The sequence below is a fragment of the Podarcis cretensis genome (genome assembly GCF_951804945.1).
Source record: "Podarcis cretensis genome assembly, chromosome: 17".
NCBI lineage: Eukaryota > Metazoa > Chordata > Lepidosauria > Squamata > Lacertidae > Podarcis > Podarcis cretensis.
The window spans coordinates 22,566,341-22,579,637 of record NC_137187.1 but is presented as its reverse complement, the minus strand read 5'-3'; the positions used below and the strand labels follow the sequence as shown (position 1 = coordinate 22,579,637).

Here is a 13,297-nt window from a genome sequence, read left to right as displayed (position 1 = left end):
TCATGTTAAAAATGCTTGATATTTGATGTTGACCTCTGTATATTGTTTTTCCTTTGTCTGTTTTTCAAGCTTTAATACCCTCCCCCAATAATATTATGAGTGTCTGATTTGATTATTATTAAACATTAACTGAAGTTATAAATATTTTCATGTAATGTTTTACACACATATATCAAAATATCATTACAGAACATTGTTATCTGTGCAGTATAAAAAAGGAGATATGCAAACTGATAGCCTATTACACATTTTTACAGTTTGCACAAGATAATTTACTGCAAACAAATGTATGGTTAATTCCCACTTTTCTCTTTTAACAACACTATAATGAAAACATTATATTTGGGGTACTCATTAAAGAGATAAACCAGGCTACAATCCTAAGAACATTTAAATTGAATGAAGCTGTTTCTGAGAAAACATGGTTTGGATTGAACCTTATTTATTGAGTTTACATTCATAGTTTATATTTCTACACCCCCTGTACCAAGCAATCTGTTATGGTGCTTATAACTATTGGCAGAGAACTAACTATTCATTACGTCACTATGGCTTTCCCACAAGATATAGTGACGGAAACCAACTTGTTGGCTTTTTAAGAGAGAATTAGCCATTTGGCTAGTTTGCTCTTGATAGCCTTGTCCTCCATGAATTTGTTTTACGTTCTATTTCCACTGTCAGAGGCAGTATGTCTCCGTATACCATTTGCTGGGAATCACAAGTAGGAAGAGTGCTGTTGAACTCAGGACATCCTTGTGGGCCTCACAAAGGCATGTGGCTGACTACTATGGGAAGAAAATGCTGGACTAGATGAAACTTTTAGTCTAATCCAGCAGGGCTCTTCTTACAATGTTGTTGTTTTTTAATCTGCCTTCTGGCAAGTCAAACTTGTGTTAGCGTTTATCATGAAACTTTATCAAGAAACTTTAACCATCCTCAATAGAGAAAGGCAAAGGGAAACTTTTCACTCAATTGTCTTATATGTAAAATAAATCAATCATCTTTTGAGCAAAGCATCTAATAATAATAATAATAATAATAATAATAATAATAATAATAATAATTTATTCATATCCCGCCCTCCCCAGCCAAAGCCAGGCTCAGAGCAGCTAACATCATACAAGTAATACAATGCATAAAAACAAGCGATCAATAAATTAAGATACATCCCACATTAATTCAAACAAATTAAAATTAAAACTGGACAAGTAGGTAATTAATTTCTTTCTCACTGGGTATTAAATTCTCTTATTTGCTGCCTGTTAAAAATTGTTAAAAATAGTGTTAAATGCAAATTGATTTTTTTTTTTTTTACTATTGCACTGTAGTATAAACTAGAAATGTGCATACAGCTAATTTTAAATACAATGGCTTGTTTTCCCACCCAAACCTTGTGTTAAAATGCAAATTAGATACATTTAATTTGTATTTAGCAATGAGCCCTTTGCATGGAGCAAACTTTTTGGAATCACAATACTGTAAGATAAAAACAAAGTTAAGAGAATGGAGCCTGGGAGAGCTCAGTTACAGTATATAAAGAGCTTTTGCCTAAATCTGTAAATTATTCTAGTGAAGAAGCTTCTCTGTGCCAAGTCAGACAACCTCAAGGATGGAGCTGTTATTTACAGTGGTACCTCAGTTTAAGAACAGTCCTGTTTACAAACGATTTGGTTTACGAACTCCGCAAAACCGGAAGTAGTGTCCCGGTTTGAAAACTTTACCTCGGTCTAAGAATGGAATTCTAACGGTGGAAGGGTACCGGTGGCGGGAGGCCTCATTAGGGAAAGTGCACCTCGGTTTAAGAACAGTTTTGGTTTAAGAATGGACTTCCGGAACGGATTAAGTTCATAAACTAAAGTAACACTGTATTTCATAATTTCAGAAGCTCTTTGCCCACAGTTCCCTAAAGCCTTAAAATCATATGTAGTGAGGTTTTGTTCAACAGTGATTAGTGTCTTGGACTTGAACAAAAAAATAAACTTTAACTAAAAATTCTGTGCATCCTGTACAGATTCTTGCTTTACATTCTGAGCCCTTCAATCTGAACAAGCTTGTATGCTGAATAACATGCTTTATTCATCAACAACATCACTGCAGTTGTAGAAGAGGGATACAGAGGTGAGACACAATATACTCCAATGCACAATCTGAGTTATGGATGCTTGGTAGGGCTCAACTTTGAAGGAGTTGTCTGCTTGAATCAATTTCAGTTCTGAGCCAGGATGCGAGCCATTCCTTTGGCAAAAGTGTGATGGTATCAAGCATGGTATGCTTGATCATTAAGGGACCCAGGGAAGTGTCTTTCCTTTGTTTCTTAAATTATGCATTTTACCACAATCAAAGGACAGTCGTACCTTGGTTTTCGAACAGCTTAGTTCTCAAACGTTTTGGCTCCCAAATGCCGCAAACCCAGAAGTGACTGTTCCGGTTTGCAAACTATTTTTGGAAGCCAAACGTCCAACGTGGATTCCTATTGGCTGAGGGAGCTTCCTGCAGCCAATCAGAAGCTGCACTTCGGTTTCCAAACGTTTTGAAAGTCGAACGGAGTTCCGGAACGGATTCTGTTCAACTTCCAAGGTACAACTACCATACTGGTTTCAATACAAGAAGCTTAGCCTACATCTGGTATTCCCAGAGCTCTTGCCACTGGTTTTGGGGCTCTTACATAGAACCGATGAAAGTGAGTTGCCATTCGGACTTAGCTTGGCAGAGACAGTACAGTCAAGAAGGATAAAATGAAATAGTAGGCTAGAACCCAATATTCAGGATAAGCTTCCTTAAATTAATTTAATAGAACCTAATATTCTTGTTAAACAAACAGTAAATTAAGTTTACTTGACATCATGACATCAAAGCTTAGAATTATTAGAACTGTAGCCAAAGATCTAAAGTGAATTGATTTAGATTGTACAGTACTTTGCTCTCCACAGTCCAGGTTTCCCTCAAGCATACAAGAAATGGTTATCATCCTTTTCCTCATAAGTCTGCCGGAAGCCAGGTTGTAAGCAGCCCTGCCTTGGGGTAATTGCTTGCTAGGGACGAAGGTGGCACTGTGGTCTAAACTACTGAGCCTCTTGGGCTTGCCAATCAGAAGGTTGGTGGTTTGAATCCCCACGACAGGGTGAGCTCCCATTGCTCTGTCCCAGCTCTTGCCAACCTAGCAGTTCAAAAGCAGATAAATAGATACCGCTGAGGCGGGAGGGTAAACGGCGCTGCAAGATGAGCGCTGCAACTCCATAGTTGCCTTTGACTTAGCTGTCCAGGGGTCCTTTTAACTTATTGCTGCTATCCCACTGCCCAATTCCACGAAGCAGCACCAGCTGCAGCATGAACACAAGCTAATCTGTGCCCCGTAACCAACCAGGGGTTGGGAACAGGCTAGATGTGGGTTGTGGTTCTGTAAATTCTTTCTTATCTTCCCAAATTCATCCACCTACTAGTACTGCCTCTCCCCATCCTCATTTCTTTGAGGGTTGGTTTTTTTGGTCCTGTGTGAGGCTGCAACAGCAAGGAAGGGGAAATCCTGGGTTGCAATTAAAAACTGTTTGGTTAAGAGAGGTACCTCTTAGACCTCCAAGAATTGCAAAACAAAAACAAACAATAAACACCTCTTTGATAAAAGACACAAAATACACACACACACACACCAAAACACAGAAAGCACACACTACCTGCCACCTATACACACAAAGCACACAGGGAATCTGAAAGCAAATTTTGCTTCTCCATATCCTGGGTTTTGGTAATGTAGGATCCCACATAATTAAAATGGACCCTCTTGAATTAGCATGATTTTTACATGGGTTCCCCCCCAACAATCATCCAAAAATTAAAGCTTATATTAGCCTCCATAGCTTACACAGTAAAAATAAGAGAACTGGTGCTTGCCGATTCTCTCATTGTGCAAAAACACTGATTTGAAGTAGATTCTGGTTTTTTACAAGGGATTTCCACTTCCCAGCAACTGAAACCCCACTACCACATCACACACGCAAAATTTCTGCAGGGAAAGCAAGTGGAGAGTGTGCCAGTTTGGCTGATACTGAATGGCAGCACTCAGAGCATTACCACCCAGCAGTGGTGAAGGAAGCCCCATTGGAGAAGGAAACAGTGGTTGTGAAGTTGGGGGTCACAATCCCCCACCCCACCTTCAGTAGCTTCAAAGGTGGGAGAAATGCTGATCACTATTGCGGTTCCCAGAGGGCAGCACTATTCTTGTCGTGACAAGGAAAACACTCACAGCCTAAATGTATATACAGTACCTAGCTTTTTGTGCTGGCGGAACTGGGGCGAAGATAATACAGCTTTACTAAAAGAACCCCAGAAATATTTTTAAAAGAGAATTCTAGCACTATACTAATACACCAGAAGCCCTGCTGAGATCAGAGGGAGGCCTATTCACTATTGTAACAAATTTTATTTTATTTAACATAATTTATATACTGCTTGACTGTAGAATCCAGAGTTAATAAGAGCAGAATTATGTATTTGTGCAATCTACGTGAAACAGGTGGTCTCTAAACAAGCGCAATTGGTGTGCTCAAATCTGTCCAGAAAGAAAGCGGCATTATTTGATACCTGTGGCCTCCAGACTGGATATGGTGAACAAATACTCCTGCAATATTGTAAATGTGGGTTAGTGGGATCATGCGAGAAATATATTGTGTGTTGTGATACCTCCATCCAACCAACTCAACAAGTAATCAAACATGCATAGTAATTTCGAGCAGCCACCACAATTCCAAAGAGCCAAACTGACCAATGTCCAGCTATCCTATAAAATGCTGTCAGTTCAACTTTCTCCAACTTCACCAGTTCTGTGCTGGAGGTCTAGACATAGGCAAACTTGGCCCTCCAGATGTTTTGGGACTACAACTCCCATGAACCCTAGCCAGCAGGAACAGTGGTCAGAGATGATGGGAACTGTAGTCCCAAAACATCTGGAGGGCTGAGTTTGCCTATGCCTGGTCTACACCCAAGAATTTTAAGAGAGCGTGTCTGCTTATTTAAAGACACATTCATGATGCAGTTTCCCAAAGTTTCAGAAGGAAAAAAGAGCACAATTATGAGAAGAATTTATTTGAGCCAACCCTTCTCAGCAACATCACGACAGGCAGGTTGTGGATGCAAGAGCAAACCTTTGGCCCTTTGGTCACAGTTATCAAGTTTGATACAGAGGAAAGAGGCTCTTCCCATAGAAAATTGAGCCAATGTGGGGGTTAGCAGGTTATTTCTACTCATACCCTGCTCAGGTATGGAGAGTTGCAGAGTAGCTGGAGGTGTGCAGGGGAATCATATAAGGATTGCAAGAGAACCTACAATGGATAATGTCCTACACAAAAAAACTATGTGCAATTATAAACTAACATACCCAAATATTTACACCTGAACAATGTTACATTTTTCAGTTGTAGTTACATCTTCTCCTACATTGGCACAGTTTGCCCCTAACAATAAGCCATATTTTATTAAACTATGGTTTATCAATACAAAGCTTAGTGTTAGGTGTGAAACTGCCCAGCAGATAAACTGTAGTTTGTTTACTGCCATCAAACCACAATCTGAAGCTGTAGTTTGCCATCTGCTAATGAATCATAGTTTGTTTGGTGCTACATGTGGATCCAGCATCCTTCCTTAACCATGGTTTATTTGATCACTCCACTCCAGATCCACACAAGGCTAAAAAAACCCACAAGGCAAGAGCAACTAGAAAGCAAAACAAACTATGGAGAAACAGGACATTATTTGATTGTCTGTGGGGCAACTCCTGGATTGATTGAATGATTGATTATTTATTTATTTATTTATAAAGAATATTTGTATATACCAATATCCATAAAATAGTTTACAGTAGCCATATATAAAATGATACAATAAAAGCCACATTTAAAAAATGAAATCAGAGACCATCCCATAACTATTATGGAAAGATGTCTTCAGAATTGCCTGCCTAAGCCTGGTGGAAAAGAAAAGTTTTCAGAAGGGGTTTAAATGTTGAAACAGAATACACCTGCTGAAGCTGAATTGGCAGGATATTCCACAGAACTGTGCCAATGGCACTAAAGGCTTGATTTCTTGTTGATGCTCAGTGTGCCTCACCTTATAGTTTAGCTGTGGTATAAGGGTTCATGCAATCCCTAAGGTACCCTAAACCTATGTTATTTAGAGCTTTGTAAATTAATACAGATTAAACAAACCATGGTTTAGTGCTATGTGCAAGCCAAGCCACAACCTCCTAATTATTTGCATCACTGCATATTTTACCTTCAGAGATTTCACTTTTGTCAGCAGCAAGCATCACCCCCACCCTTCTTATAGCAATAAGCTAATTTTAAAGGGAAGGAGTTAATAATAAAAAATTGCCTTCTTAACATAAGAGGAAGTAAATTAAAATTTTAGTAGTTAAACATTGTTGTAATGAACTTCAAGAACATTTTGTCTTCCATTATGACCCCACCACACACACAATCAATAATACCCTTTTACTCAGGTGTAGCTTCTGAGCTCTTGTTCTACATTCCTAAGCCGATGAACATTCTCAATTCATTCATAGTCTTTTGCTATATTTTTAAAGCCACATAAACAAATTTTCGCTACATCCTAAGCATGTTTCCTCAGAAGCATGTATCATTGTTTTCAGTGGGACGTACTCTGAGATAAGTGTGCATTATGTATTCAGCCTAATGCTAACATCCACAAAACCCAAGTCATTACCTCATCAGGACTAGGATTTCATTTTAATGGTTAAATTCAGACCCTAAATCCAGTTTTCAATGTCAGGACAACAGGTCCCCCACATACAGACTCAGGGAATTGGGTTTAAAGAAACCTAAATCCTATAACCTCCCTTTTTAGAAATTAAAACAATTAACAGATATTGTCTCTTCAGAAGTATTATTGTCATTTACTCCAAGTACACAAGCTACAAAAAAGGTAACATGCTGCTAAAAATGAAAACAAATGCTTTCAATACCACATGTTAACAACCAAACACATACATGTTTACTATGAAGTTTCTCTTTATTCCAATGGAACTTACTTCCAGGTAACTGTGCACATTGTTAGGCATGATCCTATACATACTAGCCCTGGAGCAATCTCACTGAAATCAATAGAAGTTACTACTAAACATTCATCCCCAAGTCTGCACTACAAGTGGATTATCACCTCGAATGAGTTTGTGCCAAAGATTTGCAGCACCATCTTAAACATCTTAAACATGTGGACGCAGGTGGCGCTGTGGGTTAAAGCCTCAGCGCCTAGGACTTGCCGATCGAAAGGTCGGCGGTTCGAATCCCTGCGGCGGGGTGCGCTCCCGCTGCTCGGTCCCAGCGCCTGCCAACCTAGCAGTTCAAAAGCACCTCCGGGTGCAAGTAGATAAATAGGGACCGCTTACCAGCGGGAAGGTAAACGGCGTTTCCGTGTGTGGCTCTGGCTCGCCAGAGCAGCGATGTCACGCTGGCCACGTGACCCGGAAGTGTCTCCGGACAGCGCTGGCCCCTGGCCTCTTAAGTGAGATGGGCGCACAACCCCAGAGTCTGTCAAGACTGGCCCGTACGGGCAGGGGTACCTTTACCTTTACCTTTACCTTAAACATGTTTACTGCTAAGGAAGCCCACCGAGTGCAATGGTACTTACTTCCTACTAAACGTCCTTAGGACTGTAGCCAAGGAAATATAGGTAATACATTAAAGGATAGATTTCTATGGGAATTGTGGCAATACATAACATTTCACAAGAAGGACAACTCTACGTTTTCCTTTTCGGTGTTCCTTAAGAGTCAGTGTGGTATACAGTCAGTGGTTAGAGTGGTGGGCTAGGACTTGAGAGACCTGGGTTCAAACCCTCCCTCAGTGGCTAAAGTACTCCCAACACTAGCCTACCTCACGGGGTTGTTGTGAGGATAAAATGGGGAGAAGGCTGAGCTCCTAAGGAGTGAAGCTGATGACAACAACCCAGCAGGAAGAAGCTCTGCCCATCACCATCACACCTTACCGAGACAGCAGCGCCAGCTTCTGCTCCAGCATCATCTCCAACTTCTGGGCCTGCTTGGAGAGCCAGTGATCCACCCCGTGCAGCCGGTAGCACGTTTCTAGCATCAGCCGGAAATCGGCCACGAAATCCGCGATCCCTTTGTACTGGCCGGAGGAAAACTTCTCTTCCATCTTCAGCAACCACATCCCAGAGAGCGGCGGCGGCGGAGGATCTTGGCTGGACGGATCCTGGACGGAAGAAGAAGAGGAGGAGGAGGAGGAGGAGGTGGGGCCGGCCGATCCACTTTGCAGCCCCCCTTCAGCCTCCTGCTGGCTTCCTCCTCCTCCGAAAGGTCTCAGGAAAGGAGCTGTCAGGGGCCGGTGCTTTTCCAGCAGGAACTCGCTCAGGATCCGGCGCGCCTGCTGCAGCTCCGGGCTCAGGCTCTGCTCCCAGCCGCCGGCCCCTTCTCCTCCGGCCGCTTCTTGGAGCGGGCACCCAACCGGCGCCGGGTCCGCTGCAGCCGCGTCCTCCGGAGGCTCCATGCCGCCTTCCTCTTCTTCTTCTTCTTCCTCCTCGCCGCCGCCTTCCTCCTCCTCCTCTTGGCCCTCGGGCTGCGCCAGGTTCATGCCCCGCCGCCGCCGGCCCTGACGCCGAGGCTGCCGGCGACGGGCATCCGACGGGCTCCCCGCTTCTCTTCGCTTAGGCCGGCCGCCGCCGCTACTCCGTGGCCGGCATGAAGCCCCTCACGGCGGGGTAGATACAGGGCTGCCCACCTGTGGCGGCAGCGGCAGCCGCGCTCCCCGGCCTCGGACCCCGGAGAGGAGGAGGAGGAGGAGGAGAAGGAAGACGGCCGGGGAAGCCGCCGACACCGCCCCCCTCTCGCCCGGCGTGCGGGACCTGCTGCCGGGCTGCCCCCTTCCGCTAGAAGCCGGCGGAGGCCAGGCCTGCTGCTTCCCCTCACGGCGCTCGAGCGCGCGCGGCGTTCGCTGAGGGACGCGGCCGAAGCCGGTCGCGCTGTCAGTTAAGCGGGAGCGGGGAGGGGGGGGGGGCGGCTGCTGCTGCTGCTGCGGCTGCCAGACCTGAGCTGTCCCCTCCCCCCCGCCACAGACAAGAGGCAGAAAGGGTGGGGGAAAGGGAAAAAGAGTGGCCTCTTGAGGAAACTGCGCATGCGTGGCGGATCCAGGCTGCGCGTTTTGTTTTGGACGCCAGCTGCGGGGCTTCGTCATCAAGGAGCGACGATGGGGAGGGAGGGGGCGGGTAGGCAGGCAGGCGGTAGAGTAGCACTGCGCATGTCCGCTCAGGGTCATTTAAAGGGAGCTCACGGAGAAGCGGCTGGGCTCGTCATACGTGTATTAAAGTTCAGGTGGAAAATGCAACAAAGATCTCTTCGTCAGGGGTTGCATGCGGCTGGTTGTTTTTGGGGTTGAGTTCCAATAGGCTCTCTGCAATTTCGGAGGTGTGCCGTCTTCAATGGTTGGTTGGGTGGGAGGGAGCGGCATTTGTCATCAAAGTCCGTCGACTTGGGATTTTGGGGTTTTTTGGCATCCATTGCAGTCTTGCGATGGGGAAAAATGTGGGGCAGTGTCACGTTGGGTTTGCGGGAAGGTTTTGAGGAATGTGCAGAAGTGTGTCGTTTTTGGGAGCGCGATTAGCTCCTTGTCCAGTAGGTGGTGGTCGCAGCTTTGTACAGCTTTGCCACGCAGCAGCAGATTATTCACTCATGTTTCAAGACTTTCTTGGTAGAAAACCCGATTGATATTGGTAGGATGTCTTCAGAGTAGACGCTATTAGGATTGTGGTGGTAGTGGAAGAGTTATTTATGCCGGGAAGTGAAAGATGTATCAGTGTAGTCCATATAAGATTTAGTGTTTAGCTGAATATGTTTATTTCTTTAGAGGTAAAAAGGTGTGGGCTAAGCCACAGAACCTAGGACTTACCGATCAGAAGGTCGGTGGTTCGAATCCCCACGATGGGGTGAGCTACCATTGCTCGGTCCCTGCTCCTGCCAACCTAGCAGTTTGAAAGCACGTCAAAGTGCAAGTAGATAAATAGATACTGCTCCGGCGGGAAGGTAAACGGCGTTTCCATGCGCTGCTCTGGTTTGCCAGAAGCGGCTTAGTCATGCTGGCCACATGACCCGGAAGCTGTATGCCAGCTCCCTCTGCCATAAAGCAAGATGAGCGCCGCAACCCCAGAGTTGGTCACGACTAATGGTCAGGGGTCCCTTTACCCTTTACCTTTAAAAAGGTAAAAGACCCCTGACAGTTAAGTCCAGTCGTGAACGACTCTGGGGTTGTGGCGCTCATCTCGCTTTACTGGCCGAGGGAGCCGACATTTGTCCACGGTTAGTTTTTCCGGGTCATGTGGCCAGCATGACTAAACCGCTTCTGGCAAAACCAGAGCAGCCCATGGAAATGGCGTTTACCTTCCCGCCGGAGTGGTACCTATTTATCTGCTTGCACTTTGACGTACTTTCGAACTGCTAGGTTCGAACAGCAGCTGTTTTTCTAGAAAAGGAGGTGCTGGTACTCACCATGAACACCTCCCTCGTTCACTTAGAATGGCAGTGTTGCCTGCCTGAGAGGTGCCGGAACTGAGTTCCAGTGAGCTCCTGCTGAAGAGATGCCCTGTGCTGCAAAGAATTATAAAACTTAAACTCCCTTCATATAAGTGTATCAGCACACACTCCATCCTAGCTTTGCTACATGTAACAATACATAATATTGTATGTTAACTGCTCCACAACTTTTATTTGTTTATCCAAATTCTTTAATTCAGTAAAACCTCAAATCAATATTTATTTTAAAATTTTTCTACCCAGCCCCTCCTCCCAAAGGAAGTGGAGAATGGTAAACACCAAAAAAGGGGATGGCACAGTTTTCGACAACATTATGAATGTTCAAATATGCTCACAACTAAGCTTGGCATAAAAAACCCTTATTAAAATTGGGTGAGAATCAAGAGCAGCACAATTAAAGCCTGACAGAATAACAAACTAAAGGTGCCTGTAAAAAAAGGGGGGGGGGTTCTTTAGTTGGAAGCAAAATCTCATAATGGTTGTCATCAGCTATATCTGAAGGGTTGGGTACACCCATAAAGGGGAATCCATAACAGTTTCCTATACATCTAGAATACCCTATGTTTGACATTCCGGGTCTGCCAGTATTTATGGTTGCCCTTGAACCTACCACTCTTATGTCTGCCCCATGTGCTAGAGGACTTGGAGAAGTGGGTGATCTTTCTCACTTTGTTGGTCTTTGCAAAAGGCAAAGGTGTGTGCTAATATAAAGCCATTGGGGCAGTCACTGGGAGACTCTGAGCATGGTGTCATTATATTGATGATGCTCAGTTCTATTTATCTGTTACATCTGAATCAAGTATGGTCATGAGGGTCCTAGACCAGTTTCAGATTACAATGGGAGGCTAGATAAGGCCCAAAAAACTTGAACTCAATTCCAGGAAGAGACCCTGTTGGCAAGTGGTTGTCAGATCCAGGAAGTGATTTATCATTTGTTCTGGGTGAGGTTGCACTCTCCTTGAAATAATGGATGTATTGTTTGCTAGTATCACTGGAGGACACACACTCTTATATGTACACACAAACACACAGCTCTATACAAAGTTGATGACACCCTTTAAGTTGAAGACACACTTTTAGCTAGAATCTAAGTAATAAAAGCTGACCTTAAATGTGGGATTAATTACAGTTGAAGGGAAATTGCCCAGAGAACTCGAGCAAGCCAAACTGTGAGCACTGAACATGCTTAAATCTGTGATTAAACTCTGCTTGCGTCACACTGTTTGCATAGGGCTCTTAATCACAAGATACTATCTCATAGGCATAACCATGCTATTTCCAAAAAAAATTACATCACTGTCCCAGAAGATTGAAATGGACACACTATGTGATTCTGTAGTTTTGCAAGAAAATCATGCTTCTGCCAGAATATACACACACTTCTCATTTGTTCTCCAGAAGATAGCTTTTGAAGAGAAGCAAAATAAACGAGGACAGAAGATCAAGGCTGAAGAAGGGCAAGCATAACAGCAATTAACATGCACTTTGAAATAGGTGGGTGTTTTTGGGAAAACAACCTCATAGGCCAAGTTAGGACACAAGGTGGGCCTAATTTTACCTGCAGGCTGGAGATTCCTGATCTAAATGTGTGGAATTTGAATACCCCTAACAATACAGCTCCTATATAATCAAATCCAAAAGGTTGACTTGAAGTTGCACTTATGTTTGACATTGCAAAAATACAAATGTGTGATCTAATGTCCCCCAACCCACTCAATTTCCTCATTCCAAAACACATAGCCATGCTTTCCCTTGACTCACAGGATGCTGGTTATGTTGCAAGGTCCATTAGAGAGAGGTTCGGAAGAGAGAGTCTTACTTTCTTGTAGCAAAGTTAAACACAATGGCACTTACTCCAAGCACACCTGCCCTCATCCCACTTTTTTTTAAAAAAAATCCCCACAAAAATACTTAAAAAGGTAAAGGTAAAGGTACCCCTGCCCGTACGGGCCAGTCTTGACAGACTCTGGGGTTGTGCGCCCATCTCACTTAAGAGGCCAGGGGCCAGCGCTGTCCGGAGACACTTCCGGGTCACGTGGCCAGCGTGACATCGCTGCTCTGGCGAGCCAGAGCCGCACACGGAAACGCCGTTTACCTTCCCGCTGGTAAGCAGTCCCTATTTATCTACTTGCACCCAGAGGTGCTTTCGAACTGCTAGGTTGGCAGGCGCTGGGACCGAGCAGCGGGAGCGCACCCCGCCGCAGGGATTCGAACCGCCGACCATTCGATCGGCAAGTCCTAGGCGCTGAGGCTTTAACCCACAGTGCCACCTGCGTCCCTCATACAAAAAAAAATACTTAGGCTAGAATAAATCACATTTAGCTTGGCAAATAGGTGAATATTTTCCTTACAAAGTTTCCAGAAGTTACAGCAAACAAGTCTCCATCCATCGGTAGTAAATCAAAGAAGAAAGGTTCCTAGTGACTTAAAAAGAAAAAGAACTTGGTTTCCTTAGAAGAAGGATCTTGCAATCTTTGGATTAGCAAAGAGATTCCTTTTCAAGAGATTCAGCTCACTTGCAGGAAGCCATGGCCCCATGACTTTTTGCTTGTTCTAGAAAGCACAAAAAAGGGTGGGGGCAGAGGCTGCTGAGAGCCCAAGGCAACTTCAGCTCAGGTTGACCCTTTCTCACAAGTGTGAGTCAGTAACTATATTACTAGAAGCTCATGTGTAGAAACTTCAGCCAGAGGATACTCTTCTGAATGGCAAGGAAAGATCAGGTCTTTCCTGTAGATTGATATTTTT

At 44.3% G+C, this 13,297-nt stretch overlaps 1 protein-coding gene across 2 annotated transcripts in view; it reads right to left on the bottom strand.

The window, feature by feature from the left end:
* BRD10 (bromodomain containing 10) overlaps positions 1-9,112 on the bottom strand; it is a 37,362-nt gene extending 28,250 nt beyond the window's left edge. For both annotated transcript variants that reach the window (XM_079958620.1, XM_079958621.1), the window contains exon 1: positions 7,996-9,112. In XM_079958620.1, coding sequence (XP_079814746.1) covers positions 7,996-8,600 — 605 coding nt within the window. In that variant the 5' untranslated portion in view covers positions 8,601-9,112. The remainder of the gene's footprint in view (positions 1-7,995) is intronic.
* Between the last annotated feature and the right edge of the window lie 4,185 nt (positions 9,113-13,297).